Genomic DNA, 22,216 nt, shown 5'->3' with positions numbered 1-22,216 from the left:
GCGGAGAGCAATTTTCCAATTTCTTGATTTTCTCTGATTTTCTCCCATTTTCTTCCCAAATTTCCACCCGCACGAAATACCCGCCTGCAAATGTGCCCGGAAAAAGGGCTCCAATGTTACAATCTATACGTGTTGTTGACTTTTTGGTCTACTCCATATAAAACCATTGAAATTGGAGCATTTGTGTTTGTATAGAGGTGAAAATGTTCGAGATAGTAGAAAAAATTAAAAGTATACCTGTCCATATGGTAAGATATTTTATTTGTCTAAGCTCAAAAATGTACAAATGTAACAGATGTTTATTTGGAGTTGCATCTAACCGCGATCCGGTGTAAATTATGGACTATATTTGTGTTCATTTGATACTCGTTATAGGACTACAAAGGTCAACAGTTCGCTGAAAAAGTGTTCAATGTGATCTTGATTTTATTTGGTGTAAGTGAATTATATTTGATGATAGATATAGTGTGATCTACCTTCCAATTTTGTCGGATCTAATTCACTTCTGATGGATGTATTATAGTCTGTTGACTTGCAAAGTAACAGCAATCAAATCAACAAAAGCCAATGCAGTACAGCTTTATCAAAACGGATTACATTTCATACGTCAGCAGAGAATTAGATCTGACTAAAATGGATCACATGAACAGGCATTTAACTAGTTTATTTTGTTATAGGCATGTGGATTCGTTGTGGGCTATTATAAGCAACAGTTTCATGTGTCAGTTCTATTTTTACTCAGTGGTTTTTTATTGAGCTGTCTTGTAAGTATACAAGAATTTAAAACCTAGGAAAGTACTTCTTGATTTTGATTGGGGAAAGCTATGTCCACAATTTCATTTCCTTCAGATTGTTCTTCCACCCTGGCCGTGTTATCGAAGACATCCATTGCAGTGGCAGAAACCAAGAGAGAATGCAGAAAAAAGCGAGGCAAAGAAGGATGCCAGAAAAAAGACTAAAGCAAACTAATTTATTCTTGTATACAAGTTCTATAAATAAAAAAATTGAAAATATGCTGTCTTGTTTTTTCTAGTATTTGAAAGTTTTTGAATTTTATAGAACCTATGAATATTTAACTTATAAACTATAATGCTCAGGAATAGAAAAATGTGTAAAAAAAGTCTTTCTTGATTTTTTAATTAACATGAAGTTCTCGGAGGACGCTGACCTGTGGCGTGATCTGCGAACCGTCGCCATGGGAACGCAATTCATAAACAAATTGTACTCGAGCGAATTTGTTGGCAAAGAACATGCCTTTGACTAAAATTCCCAAAAAAAGGGAGCCTTTGTGGAAAGAATGGAACCATAACGCTGATAAACGAGGTGTTAGGAATACGTTTTATGCCGTGAACGGCGATCAGTACACTGGCGAATGGGAAAATAACGAAAAAAACGGTACGTAACTAATATATAAAATATATAAATAAAAACTAGGTGTACGATAACCCCCCGGAAAATGTACGAAGTTATTAGTGATGTTGGAATTTGATTTACGTTTGCCGGGGGTGAAAAAGGTTGCACACAGACAAAGCAAACTGAGGCATTTTTCAGGAGAAAATTTGGTCTGATTTGCAGAAGAAATGTTATTGAAATCTTTGTGAATTTCACAGGTAAAGGAACCCAGGTTTGGAAGAAGACCGGGGCAATATATGACGGTGATTGGAAAGACAATCAAAGATGCGGCTTTGGTACGCTGAGCTATCCTAGTAAAGATGTGTTTAGAAAAGTGTACTCAGGTGGATGGAAAAATGATAAAAGACATGTATGTGGTTTTGCTAGACTTTACTTTCCCATCATTCATAGACAGAATGTGTATATGGTTCCACTTAAAATGTACTCCACACTAATAAGTATTTAGTTGTCATAAGCTGATTTAGATGAGGTGGATTTATTTTTAGGGCTATGGTACAAATTTCTACACCAGTACAAAGTACTACGAGGGTGAATGGTATGCAGACAAGCGAAGTGGATGGGGACGAATGTACTACAGTGATGGTTCAGTTTACGAGGGAGAATGGTTTAATGATATGAAAAAATGGACAAGGAATGCTCAGGCTAGGTATAGCTGTCATGAATGACTAGCACTATGTTACTAGCATTAGGGTAACTAATGTTTTAACTGGTTACTTAGTTCCAAGTCTGGTTGTTGATTTTGTTTGTTGTCATTCCACTGCTGAGGACCTATGCAGGATTACAGTGCATGAATTTGTATTTTCTATTTTCCAGCAAATGAAAACAGGTACGAAGGTTTGTGGAAAGATGATAAAAAGCATGGAGAAGGGAAATTTTTTTACCTGAACAAAGGACAGCTTTACACTGGGGTGTGGGTGGATGATATTGCAAAGTGTGGTACGATGGAAGATTTTGGTAGAGAGGGGGCACCAGAACCCACAGTTTATCCCATACCAAAGGTGGGTGTTTTATTAGAGATCTTCTACCCATCACCCTCATTGATGGTATAGTCATATGTCGTATTGGACATGGTGGAACTTATGTGGATAGATTGTGATATTATAGTCTTGTTGAGCCAGTGTGTAATTATTTTCATCTTACATGATCTAGTGTGAGCTTCTTGATCAAAATATGGTTGTGAAAGATGCAGAAGATAAATTTCTTGAGCAATGTGAAAATCAATAACCCACTTCAATTAATGCAAAGAAGAAATGCATTACAAATATATGAACAATGAAATACAAATCTGCTTGCAAAATTGACCTTTCAAAATATGTATATATTCTAAACATTGCACAGAGGTTATTTTTTTCCAAAATATTACAAATATGCATATTAAAAACAATGTACCACAAACGTATGTTGATGCAAGCAGGAATGAGTGATGTACATTTTATTTACAAATGTATTGTCATTGTCATATCATATAACCTAATCAAGGATTAGCTGGTTAATAATGAGTATGGTTATATATAAAATGTACTGTACATAGCCTGTATATATGTATAAATTGACTTTACATTATATCCCATTTTTAAATACAATTGCAATTACATTAGTCCTAGCTAGACTGCCAAATCCTGTCTGCTGATTGGAGCAGTTTTTTAGCTGCTCACCATAACAGACTTTAAATTAAACTGTGCGGATATCTGCAGGATGCAGTTTGTCTACGTACATTTGCAGTTCTTCCAGTCCTTGCGACGACTGCTTGTACTTATGTTTGACAAGCATGTTGTAGAAATGCAGAGCAAACCAGATAAACACGATACCGACTGGAATGAGAATACATGTTGAAGCAATAGCAGCTTCTTTACTTTTGTTGTAAAACTGCACCCATGCGACTATGGCAACCTCGGCAAGGAAAAGCAGTGTTCCAAGGCCTGTTGAGAATATCCATGCAGTTTCAATATAGTAATGCATTCGCTCATGAAGGGAATAGTCAACGTTCTTGTTGTTCAGACTGTAGCTGCTCGCGAAACTGTCAAGGTTTGGTAAAATGCACACAGATATCATGAGGGCAAAGACGTGGATTGAAATTAGAATTGTTGTTAGCACACTAAAAGCAATTATCAGACTTGGAGGTATGTCATCTTCAATCTGGATTTCCACCATTGCAACCTGAAGAAGACAATGTCGGTCAGCGCAAAAAATTAATTTAAGAAGATGAAATCCTTCTTGTGGGAATGCACTATATTTCTTCTTAAACTTACCATTGCAAATCCTGACATCAAAGCTGATGTTCTACTTGACGCCCGTAGTTTCCCTTTCCGTAAAAACAACCGTCGCCAAATTAGATCCTGGGCACGACCATCATCAGTAGGAACACTGTAAAATAATCAATGTCACTAATCAAGTACAAGAAAGTAGTATTACAACACAAGTCATTAAAAAATTATACATCATAATTGGAATGCCGGAAAAAAATAAATAAAATCTTTAGTCATCAATGCATTTACGTCCATGAACATTCGTTCAAAAGATTGACTTCTTGTCTGCTCGGAGCTTGAAACGTAAACTTAGTATCAGGTAAATTTGGATAATTATATTTCAGATCACAGGTGTGCAATTGTTGAACATGATCTGTATTACATAAGATAACCTAATGAGCATTGATCGAAGGATCGCTAAATTTGGCAAAATTTGAAGCAGGACAACTCAAAGCTCATTTAAAAGAGTCTAGGATACTCCTGCCTTGCAATTTATGAAAATATTTAGAGATCGATATAATATTTATGGTTTAAATCAAACCTGTTATATTTATCATTCATCACTTGCAAGTTCTCCGTTTGGGTCGCCATGTTCCTGTTTACATCGTGTGACCAATGGTCATCACAAATTTGAGATCCCCTCAGGATCCCCTTCTCTACCCTTTTCCCCCCTTCTAACACCGCAGACACACCCACACACTTTTGATACATTTTCTAAAAAATGTTTTTCTTTGCGACCAATCGTTACAAATAATTTTTTCAAATCATTCACTGCTTGCATATTTTCCGTCGCGGTCCATAGAGATTATGAATAACACATTGTGTAATATTTATAATGATTTATAATCTTTATGTCACATAGCAATCGTACATCTTCGTCACAATATCGGTGATCGGTACCTGCCGGGGCCCGGAGGTACCGGTTGTTGTCATGGCGATATGGCATAACAGTGATGGCGTGCAGTGTTTGGGAAAGTTTGGGGTCGTCATGGTGACACCGGTAATTGGCCAATCAGCTCGCTAGAAAGAATTTTGAAGCAGGTGTACATATATTTTCAAAATAACACTCATTAGCTTCAGTTCTAAACACGAGAAAGCAAGCGAGTTAAAGCTCTTCAAGTTATATAAAATAAAAAGAAATATACAGAACCGGGAATTTAGGTAAGGTTCATACTATAAAAGATTACTATTCTTTTTGTTTTATTACGATATCCTCGTATATGTCGGTGCAATCGTGGGTATTCGCAGTCGTGCTAGAGTTCAATATTTTTACTTGCAAACAAATTTGTGGTATTTACACATTAATACAAGTAAAAATAATTAAAGAGAAAAGTTTGGAGGTTTAAGAAGAAGCAATAAATTCAGTGAACGGTTTAAAGTACAGTTTAAAATTCATTTTAATATGATGAAATTCATTTATCAGTGTTCTCACTGTGCCTCTAAGACTGTAAACATGGGCAAAAGGGATGTACTGCATTAGATCCAGTGATTCCATAAATGGATATTTGAGTGTGTATTCAAGATATTCTCATGTATTTTGTCAGAATGGATGCACCAAAATCAGTGTCAAGACCGAAACGCTGGAGTGCTGAGGTAGAAGACGCTTACAGATTTCAGTTGGCTGGATATAGAGATGAAAACGAATACACCCATGTTCAGAAAGTTGAGGAGGTACATGAAAGTTCTCACTACCTAAACAACACACCCATCCTGTCATGTTCAAGTAAACATTTAAGTTGTGCTTCATATATATATATATATATATATATATATATATATATATATATATATATAATATATATAAATATGATATATATATATATATATTGTCCCATACTTGTCCATTAGATTGCAATGTACCCAGATGTATACTGCACTAGGTACTTAAGAACAGCTAGGGCAGGCCTAGTGGTGAATATACTTGTTAATGGTTAATAATTCATGTCCACAAAATTATTACTAAAAAAGGCTGCAGCTGTGTTATTATTTTTGCAATCTTTGTCAGCTACCAGATAAAGATAACACAGTAGAGCCATAGCTAGGAGCTTAATTGGGGTGAGGTTATATATTCATCTTGGACCCAATTGATTTATTTAAAAACAATATTTATATAAGCATGAATATATGAATATACACCCCCTTGGTGTTCTGGCTAAATACTGCCCTGTGCCAAAGAGTGTTTCCAAAGGCAATATTTCATAATATTTTGCCTCAGATTTGTATATATACATTTAGTAAAATATATCATAGTTATTTGTAATATTTATATTACACACATTGATAACAGATGTATTCTTCTGAAGTGTTTATCCTGATTAAAAATTTACTCTACTAGACTACCACTTACCACTACTACTACTATGCAAGATAGAAAAAAGTTTCAAATATGACCTAGTTACACTCTACTAGCTGTCTCAAATCAGGAGCCTGGCCCAGCGATATATGGCTGACACCCCATTGCTTATATCATTTCAGGTTGAAAGATGGCCAACGAATGGTTATGTTAAAAAGTTGAAAAGACGCGATGGCAATTATTATTACTTCAACCGTGGTCGTGAATGCAGCGATAGCGACGTGCACAGAACAAAGATATATGCATATTAGCCAAAGACGCGTGCCAGTATAATTCATGTTTACACAAATATGTAGACTTTAAAAACATGAATATACATATAAACTTATAAATACTATTTTGTACAGGCTAAATATAGGATTTCTGTATATTTTATGTTATGTTTATATAAACATTTTTTGAAACTGTGAACTCATATGTGTCGTTTGTATTGTTTATGTGAATACAAAAGGTGAATAGTTTTAGACCATTACGGTATTTATTAGTAAAATCCAAATGGTGATAATTTAAATTGCTTTTAATAAAAAATTGAGCTTCACTAGATCACTTCTGCAAGGCGCTTTTGTGCAAAGATCAAATCATCTCACAGTACCAAATGTATTTCAATAGAGCTAGAAAGAGTGAAGAATTTTAGACATGTCATCAATAATAAAAGGCAATCACATTTAGTTCATTTTGTGCCAAGAGGCACACACACGTGTATGCAAATTGCTACATGATACATTGCATGCAAATCGAACTGTTCGTTTCCCCGGCCGTATATTACTGATTTTTCTTCAACTAAACCCTTAACTAGTGCTCGCGAATCTTCAAGTGTACACCGTGTGTTCCCATTTCGCCAGCCACCACCTGTAAACTCGTAAGAATTGATGCAGAAAACTAAAAAATATTAGAAAGCGTTTGTTACATCACACAATCGAACAGGCCAATATTTACATAGTGGCGCGCAATTTCGCGGGAAACCGGTGCCTAATTTCCGTGGCATGGCCTTATGTCCTTGTCAGGCTTTTGTGTTGGAGATCATGTTACGCTAGACTGCTTGTTTTAGCTTATATTTCCGACCAAATCTCTTCAATTTCGCTGCACTATGATTTGAAGCGTTCTTCGTATCCAAAGTGGCACGATGGATGAAGATAGCGGCCGAAATCTGGTAGAGTATAGCTAAATATTCTTCGTGTAAACACGAGGAGTTCTGTCCATAAAGAATTTTAATATTATGTGTTCAAAGTCGCTGTAATAATGTCGTTTGCATTTGTATGCCTTTTATACACAGAGGACGTATACGCGAAAGAATTACGATGATAATTTAGACGATGAAATTGAAGGCAAGAGGACTTTCAATGTGTTGGAAAAGCTGCACGATACAAAATTTCGTCAAGGCAGCTTTGTCCAAAAATTGCCCAATGCAAATGGTACGTGCTTGTTCATATAAAACATGGCTAGTAAATTTGCATTCAATGGTATACATTTGTGTAAAATGCTTTAAAATAATATTAATATATGTCGTCTAGATATCAATTTGAAGTATGTACAAGAGCACGGATTCGACTCGCCGTTTTTATTTGAATCTCCTGAAGGTTTAGGAATGAGGTAGGTTTCGTGCAGACCAAATTTCATGCATTTTTACTGAGATCATGTGCTAAGGGGAATATGTTTCATGCTTTGGTAAATTATCAGAATATTTGTTTTTATTTCAGAATGCCCCCTTCTGATTTTACTGTTGAAGACGTGAAGAATTTTGTTGGTAAGTTGAACTTTTAACAGAAACAAGAGAACGACTTATAGCTCGCTGTGCTTTGTAGTTCACTTGCGTTACACCTTGCCAAAGTTTTATTCGGCAGTAAAAATAGATACTAAAAAAGCCTCAAAACGTGACTGTAATGACTGTCTGCTATGAGTTTTGCCTTAAGTATACTTTACCCTGGTTCCGAAGGGCTAAAAAGTTTAAATTAAGTCTTCATCTTTATTAACCGAGCCCAAAAGCCAAGAGCTGTATAACTTAGGCCCATGCATTTGGTTGTATTGAAATGGATAAGCGTTTTGTATCATCCTTTGACTATTTCATTATCTTTTATCGACTAGAAATGCCTCATTGATGTGTAAATATATTTAAAATTGCTAGAGAATACTTGATAAGGCATAAAAACCTATTTTTTTATGCCATTATAAACATTTCAAGGCTCGTCAGTAACTGAAATGCTGCCTTCAACGAGGCACAATATATTTACCATAAAAAATTAGTCGCGTAAGGCGAATCATACAAATACGGGAAATATTTCATCTCTTTGCACCTAAAAATGCCCTTAACCTTTTCCCGACCGACTGTTCGCGTTAAAAGCATTGTATTTTCGAGTTTTTGCCAAATATATATATGATGGTGTCTCCCTAATTTTGGTGCAAAGCCAAACACTAAAACCCGCATGTCAGTAATTTTAACTATACGCACAAAACAAGCGAATGGTTTCATTTCTGGATATTATTTGGGCTCGTTTCGCGATGAATGCAAGTTTTGTATGCTTTGTCTTCTAACTGTGGCCATTCTAGGTTAGAATTCACTTCTATAGGTAGTTTAATCAACTGGAATTTCATTTCACAAGTGCATGCATGTGGGCGAGTAATGTGAATTTGTGGCCTATTGGGACGTGCGATTTACCACAAATCGAAACTATCCTGAAATTTGAATACATATTCCTTCCTATTCTTTTTCATAATCCGAATACTATACAAAACATTTGTCCCAGTCACATTCATAAAGTTCTGTAACCTTTGCTAAAATATTTTCAGCAACATATTTATCATAGCGCAAAGCAAATTCGCTCGCATTCCTATATTTCATTTATACGAAACACCCAAATTACACTTCCGAGCGACCAGGGTTGGCTATTCTATCCGATTTTCCCGGATAAAAAGCGAGTTTATTATATCTTCTTTATGTATCTCCTTTTTGGGCATTTTTTGAACAAAAATTCCCTTTTTATATGTGGTGCATCCTCCTTCAAATACTTTCCTGTGGCTGTGTAAAAGATGCACAAATTCAAGTCATCGATCTGACTTATTATAGTTCAAAATAGCGGATTTAACCGCTTAATTTTCGTATCTCATTTGTATTCACCCAACAGCCAAATTTAGTATCTTTTAGTATTTAGTTTAGAATGTCTTTCTTAGAAATACAGACACTACAATTACAATTAATTGGTCCTTTTTGACTTGAAATTTGTGACCACAATTGGCGCAACGCCTTAATTTTAGGCTGTATACCAGCGTGCGAGTTCCCTTTCCCAAAAAAATTTGCGCTTGAATTATGTTGTTTCTGTCCAGTTTCGTAATTAAAAGAAAGTGTGCTGTATATTTCTTGGCAATTGCAGGATTACACAGGGAATAACAGCAAAACATGCTTTAAAATTTAGGTGCTAGACGTGTAGTCGATGTGATTGATGTGAATACTCAGCAGCAAATCGAGATGTCCATGTTGCAGTTCGCTAAATACTACATGAACACAGAACGAGAGAAAATTTACAACGTAATAAGCCTTGAATTTAGTCACACACGATTGGAAAATCATGTTGAAACACCTCTGCTGGTAAGTCCATGCATGCAAATAAGAATTTACATTGTAGCAAGTTCGGGAAAATTTAATTGATTAACATGCAGCGAGATTGTGGACTAATTAATACTTTTGTCTTAATATTTTTTCTCTAACATATAGTTGTGATATTTGATGAATTTTTAGGCTTCTATATTCAGTAATGAACCTTTTTCTCGAAATTCGAGTCTTGAATTTTAGAACGTACAGAAATACAAAGTAGCAATTTATTGTTTTGCAACAGCATTCTGGAATTCTGAATTTTGTAGCGCGTGAAATCTGAAAATGTTCCAATTTAGAGTAATTTTTTAAGAATTTTATATGTACAATAATATTTCAAAGTTTAATTTATTTCTCGCGAAACTTTATTTGATTATTTGAAGGCCTTTTGTGCGCTTCTGTTGTCTTCGGACTCAATTAACATTATTAATTGAGGAGAATTTTGAGATTTTTTAGCAATAGTTTTTAGAAATACTACAAAAATAGTCGAAGACTTTCCTGTAGACGTTAAATATGTGGTTTTTTTATTCTTAAACCAGTTGAAAATACGTGCTTTAAGAAAAATTTCGGAATACAGCGCAACGCGCGCGTAATTTCCATTGAGTATTTCTCTGAAATGAGATTATGGAATTCGTGAATTTCTAGAATCCCTTTCAGAAAATATTTATGTTTAGTTTTACTGTTAACTGTGGATATGAATGTTTGTATATTTTCACAAACATTTATATTTTTTGTTACAGTATATGAAATATGCATACGTTAATTGGGCAAATAATTCCTGATTTCTATGAAATTTCTTAACGATCGAGGTTAAAGTTAAAAGGATTGCAATGGTCTATACCAATTGAAGGATTGCTATCTTGTTTGAGAATATATCCTTGTAGATTTCAAAAACCTCAAGCGATTCTATAGCGTTTTGAGAAAAACACTTAAAACCATTCAGTCAGTCAAGTCAGTACTGTTCCCCATTTGGCTGAAATATTTTCCCAAGATATAATATTACATTAAATCCAGAAATTTCAATGTACAACAATGGAACCGCGTTATCTCCCTGTGGTTAAATACCAGATTTTACCAAAAATGGCCATGTTTGTTTAAACCTATGGGCTATGGCTATAGAGCGCTGTATTGCTTCGAGAATTGACTATGGCAGTGAGATAGAATTCCAGGATTTATTCACAATAACAGCCACAATAATACAATAATATATAACTTAATCAGTAGATTATTGTACAATACTGTAATATAAAAAACGTTTTGGGGGCAATGAGAAGTCCCCATACACAAAAATCCGGCGTGTTCCAATATAACATGCATGACCTGATCCGAATTTCTTAGCATGCTGTGCTCACATGACATACAGCACGTATTCAAAAGAAAACTTCCCAAATACGGACGTCATCTATGCTAATTCGTTGAAATGACCCTCTTAACATTTGTGATTGCCATTGGCAAAACGAAGAATTTCGCCGGTGTTTGCTGTGTTAAGTATATTCTTCTGTCTTTTCAAAATCTGGTTTTGTTTCGCTTGGCTGAAGTCCTTGTACTATATAATCTTGCCCTAAAGCTACAAGAAGATGAATAATGATATAAATCTGAAGGATTATACAAAGGACTCGATGGCCCTACAGAAGTTCTCACGTCATTTCTGGGCATTTATAGTATCGTAAAACATCGAGCCTAGCTTTTTCTATGCTCAAAAGTGCAAGAAATAGCTTAGCAAATTCGCTGTCCTCCAAATGCAACCTCTTTTTGGCTGATAGCGAGGTCTATTTTCGTTATTTTCACGTGTCACCAAAACATTTTCACGTGCAGTAAAGATATTCGAAACCAATAGACGCCTTGCGCTTTAGACTAATTTCTTACCTCGGCGATAAAAAGGACATTTTCTGAAAGAGCGTATTAAAATTATTAAAACTGTCAAGTTTGGCTGCGAATTGTTGTAAAATACGGAAAATATAGCCATGCTAAGTTGACGAATTTTGTATACTTTTGTATTACGACCGGAAGTGTGTAATTAATTTAGTTGTTGCATAATCTCGCCGCGCGCGTGTTCAGCATATCGTGCGCAATCTTGTTGTATTACGTAATGGATATAAGGGCTGCGTTCCACTGTCGCGTTTTTTGTACATACGTACACGCACGTAAAAGTTTAGAATCATTGAAATGATACTTATGAAATCAACGATTGAATAGATGCATCGGGTTGGATTCTGTTGATGATTTGCTGCCTTTTTTCTGGTCTAAAATTATTTATACAACAACTTAGAAGGTTTTAAACTTTTACGTGTGTGTACGTACGTGCAAAAAACGCAACAGTGAAAAGCAGCCCAAACCACTTGCCCTTGTCGTATTTCGTCGACGGAGACTGAGCATCCGGCCTGTTTCAAGCGAAACGAACTTGTTACAATATTGTTGACTCGAGATGTTTGTTAAAACGTGCTCAACTGAATCGCTCGTGTTGTAACATCTTAATATCTTAACAAATTACAGGTTCGTCAACTGGACTGGGTTGATAATGTTTGGCCAAAAGAATTGATAAGGCAACAGAGAGATTCTACTAATAATATGGATGACATGAAGTATCCCAAAGTTAGGAAGTAAGTTGTGGGGTTCCTCCCCCCACCAATTCCACCACCACTTCCACCACTACTCCCAACATCCACCACCACCCCCCACATCCACCACCAACTCCCACAAACGGGTGGATGTGTTTAATTTGTTTCTCTCACTTTCCCCCTCCCCCTCCCACACACATTTTGCACCTTTCCTGCCCCTCGCCTCCTCACGCACACTTTCCCTAACGATTCCCCACGTTTATGTTTGTATAGATATGTCTTGATGAGCGTCAGTGAAAGTTATACGGACTTCCATATTGATTTCTGTGGTTCCTCCGTGTGGTACCACATCGTTAAAGGAAGGAAGGTGATGTATCACGATTAATAATAGGGAGATTTAGCATGAGGACGTGAACGTCAAAGACGACGTGAAAATGGCGAGTAAATGGCGTGGCATGTCCATATTTGGGTGCATCACGCCATTTATTCGCCATTTTTACGTCGTCTTTGACGTTCACGTCCTCGTGCTAAATCTCCCTAATGAAGGGATAGACCCCGCGGTTAGCCTCACGTTTTACGATCTATGAAGAAGCGACCAGCTTTCAAAACCACTTGCTTTCAAAATCATGAACCTGCATCAGATAGAGCAAGATTTCGCAGACATGATATCGCAAAATCTAGTGCAAACTTCAAAGCTAAACTTGAGTCAGACCTAACGCCTCGTAGTGTAAACACGCCTGAAAAAAAAGCCTGTTCTTGTTTTAAGGGGTGTCCTCAAAAACATCAAGTATGCTACAATTAAGTTCATTTAAGTTCAACACCGCTATCAGGCACAGCACAGATTCTTGGTTAATGAAACTGGGACTGAACAAGGTTGTGTTGCACGCCACAAACATGGTTGTTATCAAGTTGAAGACACTTTTTGAAGCCTGGCAAATTGCTTCAACTTGATATAGCAACCATGCTTGTGTGAAGCAGCTCAACATTGTTCAGTCCTGTCTTCGTCAAACGGCAACAGACTGATCAATTTTTACGCGTGTAGATATTTTGGCTCATTCCTCCCACCGCAAGGAATCTCAGCATCTACGAGAACTGGGTGTTGTCAGGGAAACAACAAGACGTGTTTCTTGGGGATCAGGTGGAAAAATGCTACCTTATTGAAATGAATGCTGGAAACACATTCTTTATGCCCTCAGGTATTGTAACTTGTTGAAAATGTCTCGTCTCAATTCAAGAAGTACTTCGCAAGCAAAGTATTTCTTTGCAATAGAAATCAAGCCTATGGCTCAGTAATCTCTCCATGCTGCCTTCCTTTAATGATTACGTTGTCTCCATGAAGTATTCGTGATATTTGTCGATTGACTAACAGGATTTTCTTTATCAAACATCACGTTGCAGGTTGGATCCACGCTGTCTATACACCCGAGGATAGCCTGGTGTTTGGAGGAAACTTCATTCACTGCTTCAACATTGAAAATCAGTTCAAGATTTGTGATATTGAAGAAAGCACAAGGGTGAGTAATGATGGTTAACAGAAGCAGGTTTGGTTTAGGTTTCCTTTTGTAGTAACACTGGATCAATAAGAGATGATCCTTACTGGGCCTCTAGGAAGAACAGTTTAGAACTGATAGAGCTATCCAGTATAAATAAAGTTAGTTTAGTTTAGGTTTGTTCCTGTAGTAACACTGGATCAATAAGAGATGATGCTTACTGGACCTCTAGGAAGAACAGTTTAGAACTGATAGAGCTATCCAGTATGAATAAAGTTAGTTTAGTTTAGGTTTCCTCCTGTAGTAACACTGGATCAACAAGAGATGATCTTTACTGGACCTCTAGGAAGAACAGTTTAGAACTGATAGAGCTATCCAGTTATGATATCAATTCTCGAAACAGCGACGTTTTAACTTTTTTTTAGGTGCCCAAGAAATTTCGCTATCCTCTTCACACAGAAATGATGTGGTACCTCGTTAAACAATATGTCACCCTGCTTGAACGGGATCAGCAGGAATGCAAAAAGGAGTCTGGCACTAGCAATGAGGTCGATGGCGATGGGACGAAGGTGGACACTGGGGGAAGACCAAGACGTTCGGGGAGAGAGAAGGCAAAGGCTAGTGAGGAAAATAAGGAAAATGTGGAAAAGAAGGTTGAAGTTGAGATGAACGGTGATGCAACAGAAGGGGTAAATGGGGATGCAGGTGGTGAAGCGGTAGCAAAAAGCGTTCCTAAGAAGCCCTGGGTACCAGTACATCTGACGCCACGTGAAGTCGCAGGATTAGAGCTTGTTGTTACCCGGATGAAAAGTTGGTCCAAAACCAATATCCCGGATGGTATAGAAAAACCTGATCAACTTCTGAACCGTCTTCAGGTAAATTTTCCAATAGTTTCTACGCCTTATCGCCTGATTTCATAAGTGTACATCCTTAATCATTTCCATCAATGATTTGAGTGGTGGTCAGTTTGAAATATTTCGACGATTACACAGCGCTGAAGTGGCCATTGACACGAAATTTAACATATTTGCAAGCAAGAACAAACCCAACGCAAACTCACTCCGGTTAACGAGTCTCAATTTCGAGTTGACCACCACTGCCATGAAGTTTTATGACCTCACGTGAAACCCAAGCATTAGCTGAACTTGCATTTTTGCGTCAAAATATCATCGCTCAAAAAGTGACCGTCAACGAGCAAGTTATAAGAAGGTCAAGAATTTTCATTTATGTGGGTCAGACATCTGGCACACATGTTCTAGTAAACAAAACAGTTCTCTGCTCTTATTTTCTTCCTTTTGAAAAATGAGCGACAAGTTTCAGGTGAGGACATTTTAATATAATTGATAGCGATTATCTGGTTTACTAGTAAATGTTCATTCGCTATAGAAGACTGGTTTTTTCGACTGCAATTCTTACACTTGGGAATTTGCCAAAAATATTCAAAACAATTCTCATCGGTGTGATTATGTTTATAACTTGTGTTCAAATTTGATTCACCAACTGATGTACCAAAAAACTTCTGGATGTTTCGACCCAAGGGCCTACAACCGATTCTCCAGGTGAAGGCCGTTAGGTCGAGACTTTTTTTGTATACTTTTTGCAGTATTAAAGCATAGTTGATAAGTGAAGTTATTTATGATATGTTTATAACTTAGGGTACGATTACATGATGAAATAACCAGCGTTTTTAAAGATGAACGTGAACTTGATGTTGTGACTGTAGCGAGATATTTAGGTCTGTGCATGAGGCACCATTATTCACAGCATATATTTTCTTTCAGGAATTGCTGGTGTTTCAAAAAGATCATGATCCAGTATTGACAATATCAGGTGTTCACTACATGAAACAAATTATTGTGGATGATGAGGGAGTAAGTTCGTCAAGCTATCTCACCTCTTAGCCGTATACAAAGCCATCCAGTATAAGTGCAAGTTCAGTTTAGGTTTCCTCCTGTAGTAACACCGGATTAGTAAGAGATGATCCTTACTGGACCTCTAGGAAGAACAGTTTAGAACTGATAGAGCTATCCAGTATAAATAAAGTTAGTTCAGTTTAGGTTTCCTCCTGTAACAACACTGAATCAATAAAATAAATCATATTTTCCATGTTAACTCCCCAGGAAAGAAAATCCAAGTCACTTCGTAAAGCCCGCAAACCCAGCTCGTCTTTACGTCGCCGTCGCGTGAGATGTCGCACGTGTGAAGCGTGTACACGCGAGGACTGCACGGAATGCAGATACTGCAAAGATATGAAGAAGTTTGGAGGACCAGGAGTACTTAAGCAATCTTGTTTGTTGAGACAATGTCAAGATGTAAGTATCTCGTACCTATTAGGAATATATTTCTCAGGGAATCGGTTTTATCCAGTATAAATAAAGTTAGTTTAGTTTAGGTTTCCTCCTGTAGTAACACTGGATCAATAAGAGATGATCCTTACTGGACCTCTAGGAAGAACAGTTTAGAAGTGATAGAGCTATCCAGTATAAATAAAGTTAGTTTAGATTTCCTCCTGTAGTAACACTGGATCAATAAGAGATGATCCTTACTGGACCTCTAGGAAGAACAGTTTAGAACTGATAGAGCTATCCAGTATAAATAAAGTTAGTCTAGTTTAGGTTTCCTCCTGTAGTAACACTGGATCAATAAGAGATGATCCTTACTGGACCTCTAGGAAGAACAGTTTAGAACTGATAGAGCTATCCAGTATAAATAAAGTTAGTTTAGTTTAGATTTCCTCCTGTAGTAACACTGGATCAATAAGAGATGATCCTTACTGGACCTCTAGGAAGAACAGTTTAGAACTGGTAGAGCTATCCAGCATAATGAAGTCAGTTCAGCTAGAATCTTCACCTTTAGTAACACTTGTGAATAAAGGCTCAATATGTGATCTCCAATTTAGCCGACATTGCCTTCTACTGCGATGTGCAAAATCTGCGAGGAAAACCATCCAGACGACGACCAAACGTTGATGGAATGTGCAACATGCGGGAAGATCGTGCACCCCACGTGTATGCCAGCGAAGGGATATTACCATATTGTCCCCGATGTCAATAACTGCTGGAAGTGTCCGGATTGCTGCGACAAGCACTCGGTAGGTGCTCGGGTCATGCCGCCCTATGGCTTTCGGAGCTGCCGTGTGTTCTAGCCCTACGAATATTATCGAGATTTTTATTAAGCTTTTGTCCTAATCTTCTTGTAGGGCGAACGTTTTAATGGTCAAAGGCTGCCCGCAAGAAGATCAGTGGCTGAACTAAAGGTAGATGTGACTCGATTTCATTTGGCTTGTGAATTTCATTTGCAAGATATGATTTCGTATAATATTTTGAGAGCTGATTTTGAAATCATTTTAATCCGTCTTATTTTTGTACAGGCGTCAGAGAAGACCCTCCCATCTGTGAGTAAACAGTTCTACCGTTTTAAACTCTATCAACCAGTTATGTCAACCAGTTATTATTTTCTTATCTGCCAATCATGTTCTCATGTATAACCTTTTACCTTTCTTTTTAGGCTGGAAGAACTCCGAAGCGAAAGGTAAGACCCATAACGAAAAGTATTTTGCTTTTTCGCAGTGAAAATTAAACAGAGGCGTTTCAAAACTGTTTAGAGAGACAGCGATGGATCAACAGGTTCACTTGATGACGAAGATATGGATAGTGATGGTAACACCAGCGACGAGGATAGCGCCCCCCTGGCTGTCTTAGCTAAGAAACGTCGTCCATCTCCCCCGGCAATACCCTTTGTCCCTCCACAGGAAGTGGCTGCCACATACGTCATACGTCCTCGTCCCAGTTCCCCGCCGCCGGAAACATTTGAACTTCAAAACGGGGAAGCGCATGTTATGAAACGTGATACGTGGCTGAAGGTGTTTGGATATCTCACTCAGTACGACCTGTCCACGTGCATGGCCGTGTCTCGCACGTGGAATAGGTGGTGTATGGACAAACGATTTTGGACTCGTATCAAGCTTTCTGTCGGCCGACCCATCACCGCTTCGGCGCTTTACGGAGTCGTTCGGAGACAGCCGCTAACCCTGGATCTCAGCCATACGAACATTACGCAACAACAATTGGCCTGGTTTCTCAGCCGCCTGCCCAGATTACGAGATCTCATCCTAGGTGCGACCACGTTCGCAACGGTCAGCGCATTCACACGGGTCACGTGTCCGCCACTGAAACTCCTGGACCTGAGTTGGTCAGAAAAAATTACGGATCAGCTCATCGAAGATTTGCTGAAGCCGTCGACGAACGGAAGACGGGAACGACCTCCAGGGCCTGGAGAGAATACGAGTCGGCTCCGATACTTGACCGACCTCGGACTCGCGGGCTGCGAGATCACCGACGTCGGACTACGAAGTATAAAGCGGCACCTGGGTTGTTTGACGCGGCTGGATCTCAGTTATAATATCCTTATAACTGACCAAGGTTTGGCCAATTTACTGGACACTGACTCGAGCTTTCATAATCACATCCAGGAAATGAATTTGGCCGGTTGTTCCAACGTCTCTGATTCGTGTTTGGAGGCATTGAAGAAGGCGCCTGAGTTGGGCAAACTCGATGTAAGAAAATGCGATAATATTTCCAAAGGTGCCTGCGAATCTCTCAAAACAATACGCACGGCGCTTTCTGTTATTCAGAGCAAATGAAGGTTTCGATATTCCAGTGAAATACGGCTGTTTTTGGTTCATGGTGTGAATCCCATGGAGAACCATTATTGCTCTCATTTAACGTTTGTGACATATTTCTTTACCTTCAAAGTATTTATATCGCACGACCTGCTTTTTCAGGAATTTGAAACTACGCTTCTTTTAATCACACGAGTTTTTCAGGTTGAGACAGCACGTGGTTGAAACTGCAGTTTGGTGATTTGTAGATATAGCATGTTGCTCTATAAGTTAAGATTGCTTGTTAGCTATATTTTGGGATAACAATTGCAGTTCAACATATGACCAGACTTTGGTATTGCACGTTGTGCCAGCCATTGTTGATAACCGACAATTAACTGGTTGGAACTTGTACATATTTGGAGATCCAAGAAGGATGTAAAATCTTGTTTGTTTTTTTCCTAACTTCAAACTAATTTGCAACATCGCCACGCCTAATTATGCACGCTATACTGAGTGATGATTTCATACGTTTTACTGACAATAAATTATACTTTCAGACTTGCTTTCTTGAATTCATTTCCCTTCCCTTGTCTAACGCGATTCAATAAGACTGTTGATCTCATTGGTTGAAAGTCCCCTCCCTCCATTCAAACTATAGGCTGTACTACGAAGATTGAACTAAGTTTTGTTTATTATTAGGTCAATCTATCCAGAAGAACGTTAAAATTCACTCAAATATTAGTATATTTTAAAAATTCATGTTTTCTTAAAAGTCATCGAGCGGATACCAGATTTCATGTGTACTTTAGAATTACGTTTCTTTCCTTTTTCTCCCAACTTTTTGTACGGATTAAAAACATTCGCGGTTTCCTCGCGGTTGTCTTGTCCAAACTCGAGACTAGCATTATTGTAATCATAAGCGACAAATTCCGTTGGGTTAGCTGTTTCTGTATTGCTAGTCCCTTTTTTGGACTTTTTTTCCTTTTTCTTCTTCTTTCTGATACGTAACGCTTGCTGGCTCTCATTTTTATCTTCACTTTCATTCGCGTTTTCATGTTTTCTCTTTTTGATCTGATCAGGGATATTGTCATTGGTTTCCACCGCTAACTTTGTATAACGTTCGCTAGCCTTGGTGTAGCGGTGGGCCACTTCGACTACGTCATCGTCGGAACCCTTCGTTCCGCTTTCGGTCTCTTGCGTTGCATCTTCGCCACTCTTCGCTTTATCCTTAGCAGCGGATATTTCACTATACTTTTTAGCTGGTAAAAATTTCTGGAAAGGGTTCTTGAAAGACTCTTCTATTTGCTTAGCTTTTCTTTCACCATCTGTTTGCTTGCTGGTGATTATAGCTTGGTTGGAGAATAACCTGATAATAGGCTGGGTTATGTCAAGGGCAGGGCCTGTAATAGGATAATCTTTAAAAGGTACCATTGGCTCATGTTTGATGCTTTCATCTGCGAAAATAAACAAAAATAACATCATGTTAGACTTGCTGATGAAAAACCAACCTGGTTTTTTGATTGTCTATATCGACTATGGTATCATAAAGTATCCCCTCTTGTTTTTGTTCCAAAATGGATGCCTAGACCTACCTGGAGTTTTCTGTTTCGAATATCTCTCTTTTGGCACATCAACTTTCATTCTTTCGCTTGATATTTCCCGAGCGATCGCTGACTGAACATTATTATTATTAACATTTGGGCCAACTTCCCGAGCTTGTACAAGAAGGCGATGAATCTCATTCACATTCTGCCTGACCAAACTGGGCACAGGATTACAACATGCTAACACCCCTTGTGGTTCTTTTGGCAGGACCTCAGATAGCCCAAACAACATGTGATTGGGCAAGACATACGCATAACTCTCATCTTCCAATCTAGCAATCTGATCACGCCATCCATACAACAGACGAAATGCTTCCAACTGGTTTGGATTCAATGCTTTCTTATGTCTGTGGTACAGGTTTAGGTAGGAGGTGCTTGTGAATATTGGTTTTTCATAAACCTTGAGACATATGTCCTTGCTTCTTTTATAAACTGACTCCAAGAGGTTGTTTTGCTCGTTACCCTTGGCAACAAGCTCGTTACGTAGTCTTTCATAGATATACAATAAGTAATGGGTATCCTCTCGTGCGTACAACACCATCTCTGTGGGAAGAGGTCGAATTCTCCAATCGGCAAGCTGGTACTGTTTGTTCGCCATGACATCACAGAATTTCTTCAGCAGGAAGGCAAGGGAGAATCGGGGATATTCAAGTACGCGAGTGGCTTGACCGGTATCGAACATGTTGACCACATATATCCCAAAGTCACGCTGCAACCACCCAATGTCCATATCTGCTCCATGCAATACCTAGTAAATTAGTCAAATCTAGGCCAATGTTTCTTATACCTGAGTGTGTATGAACACAAAGCATAGCACAAATATTCAAATGCTTACCTTTAAGATTTTTGGGTCAGTGAATACTTCATTAAGACAAGGCAGCTCGCTTCGTAATTCCAATGTATCAACCAAATAATCCCTTTCGTGTGTGGATATCTGCATGAGGCAGACAATCCCCTGGAACGATCTGAACGAATGATGTTCCAAGTCAACTGCAAACTCCGTAACATTCTTTAACGACTCCACTAATTGTGATAACTTTTCATTACTGTCAACAAAGATCAGCTCTGTCTCATCTAGTGGTTTATACATAGTTTCCTCTCTAGATTTCATCGCATCTAGAGCTGGTTCAAATTGGTCCAGTTCAAACTTATATGGGTGTAAATTATGGTTGCTTGAAGCAGCTCCCACACGCTGCTCATGGATAAAATTTGCTAGTGCCACAGGTGTATTCGTATCGTCCATTGTGCAATCAGAATTGATTTGTTCTTCTAAAGGTTTTAACGCATTTGGCTTTTCTTTGATAATCGGGACAAAGGGAATGTTGCTGTTCTCTGGCTTTTCCTTAAACCTGAGTTGCGGACGGAGGATATTCTTTGCGTGCAAGAAGCGCACTTTGTCGTTTGTTTGTCGACTGCTCTTGTTCCAGCTGGAGACAATTGGTGCACTTTGCTGCATGGATTGCGGGAGAACAGGTTTTTTATTCTTGCTCAGACCAGATGCTTCGTCCAAGCTAGAGTCAATACGCTCAAGGAGAATGTCATTAGCTTCGACAAGAGACTCAAAGGCATCATCAATATCCATGCTAAAAGTGGTGAAATAACAGCATACAATGTTAGTGGCACTTTCACTGTTTCTGGTTTTTGAAAAAGTTTGGAAAATCTATAATTTGGGTTCGATTAGGATTAAGATTTAGATTAGATTAAGATGAGATCAAATGACCAGATTAGAGAGTAGCCTCCTACCTGTGATAGAAATCCATTTCAGAAGGCCAACCACAGGTAACATGCTGAAATTTCAACACTTTTCCAATGTTGCTCAAAACCCGACCACCTTGCGTCCTGCAGAACTCGCGAAAATCAGGAAAACTGCTGTAGAATTCAAAATCATCGCCTGGTTTTGGTAAACCGTGCGCCTTCTGTGTCGTATTCACCAGTTTACCAAAACAATTTTGAGTAAACGACACCACGTTCGCATGACCAGGTAGAAATTCTTCTTCTTCGTCCGTCAGAAAAGACTCTGTATCGTTTTGGGCCATTTTGCTCGGTAAATTTTAGATAATGTGTGGTAAAAAAACTAAAAATCTCACTCCTAATCGGCCGACATCTTGGCTCGAAATTTGATCCGAAAAGAACGTGCTCTCTGTACAGCGGCATATATACGGGGGGTGGAGGATGAGTATTTGAATAAAATTTCGAAAGTAAAATATATAATTTAAAGTCGATTTCATAACAGATAATGTCAGATATGCTAGGTTTAATTGCATATACCAACTGATTTCATTTCACATGTTTTCTTTCAATGCCTAAATATCATTTGAATTTGATAATTGCTTCGGTTTGAAGAATTTAATAGGACGAGATAAATA

The 22,216-nt window shown here is 38.1% G+C and overlaps 5 protein-coding genes across 5 annotated transcripts; 3 read left to right on the top strand and 2 right to left on the bottom strand.

The window, feature by feature from the left end:
- The first annotated feature begins 117 nt into the window (after positions 1-117).
- LOC114520711 (signal peptidase complex subunit 1-like) lies at positions 118-1,006 on the top strand. The gene is made up of 4 exons (XM_028541033.1): positions 118-248; positions 376-435; positions 678-764; positions 850-1,006. The coding sequence occupies exons 1-4, from the start codon at positions 204-206 to the stop codon at positions 967-969; spliced, it is 312 nt and encodes a 103-aa protein (XP_028396834.1). The 5' UTR covers positions 118-203; the 3' UTR covers positions 970-1,006.
- Positions 1,007-1,229: 223 nt separating this feature from the next.
- LOC114520468 (MORN repeat-containing protein 3-like) lies at positions 1,230-2,943 on the top strand. Its single transcript, XM_028540735.1, is given in 6 exon segments — positions 1,230-1,395; positions 1,611-1,762; positions 1,899-2,030; positions 2,032-2,059; positions 2,227-2,411; positions 2,563-2,943. Coding segments are annotated over 6 exon segments (717 nt in total). The 5' UTR covers positions 1,230-1,250; the 3' UTR covers positions 2,638-2,943.
- Positions 2,944-2,973: 30 nt separating this feature from the next.
- On the bottom strand, positions 2,974-4,279 carry LOC114520469 (protein orai-3-like). Its single transcript, XM_028540736.1, has 3 exons — positions 4,201-4,279; positions 3,663-3,777; positions 2,974-3,570 (listed from the first exon to the last, which is right to left on the bottom strand). Exons 1-3 carry the CDS (start codon positions 4,248-4,250, stop codon positions 3,085-3,087), a joined length of 651 nt encoding a protein of 216 aa, XP_028396537.1. The 5' UTR covers positions 4,251-4,279; the 3' UTR covers positions 2,974-3,084.
- Positions 4,280-7,004: 2,725 nt separating this feature from the next.
- Positions 7,005-18,781, top strand: LOC114520394 (lysine-specific demethylase 2B-like). The gene is made up of 17 exons (XM_028540641.1): positions 7,005-7,162; positions 7,286-7,424; positions 7,524-7,602; positions 7,710-7,756; positions 9,420-9,592; positions 12,089-12,195; positions 12,427-12,520; positions 13,196-13,349; positions 13,552-13,667; positions 14,069-14,518; positions 15,425-15,514; positions 15,764-15,955; positions 16,543-16,734; positions 16,843-16,899; positions 17,014-17,037; positions 17,151-17,174; positions 17,248-18,781. The coding sequence occupies exons 1-17, from the start codon at positions 7,136-7,138 to the stop codon at positions 18,283-18,285; spliced, it is 3,003 nt and encodes a 1,000-aa protein (XP_028396442.1). The 5' UTR covers positions 7,005-7,135; the 3' UTR covers positions 18,286-18,781.
- Positions 18,688-21,977, bottom strand: LOC114520395 (exosome component 10-like). The gene is made up of 4 exons (XM_028540642.1): positions 21,594-21,977; positions 20,686-21,433; positions 19,839-20,598; positions 18,688-19,700 (listed from the first exon to the last, which is right to left on the bottom strand). Exons 1-4 carry the CDS (start codon positions 21,884-21,886, stop codon positions 19,003-19,005), a joined length of 2,499 nt encoding a protein of 832 aa, XP_028396443.1. The 5' UTR covers positions 21,887-21,977; the 3' UTR covers positions 18,688-19,002.
- Between the last annotated feature and the right edge of the window lie 239 nt (positions 21,978-22,216).

Source organism: Dendronephthya gigantea, unplaced genomic scaffold, assembly GCF_004324835.1.
Source record: "Dendronephthya gigantea isolate DGI-Jeju-01 unplaced genomic scaffold, DenGig_1.0 000016F, whole genome shotgun sequence".
In the NCBI taxonomy this organism is placed as follows: domain Eukaryota; kingdom Metazoa; phylum Cnidaria; class Anthozoa; order Malacalcyonacea; family Nephtheidae; genus Dendronephthya; species Dendronephthya gigantea.
The sequence above is the reverse complement of the archived record's forward strand: the minus strand, read 5'-3'. Positions and strand labels throughout refer to the sequence as shown.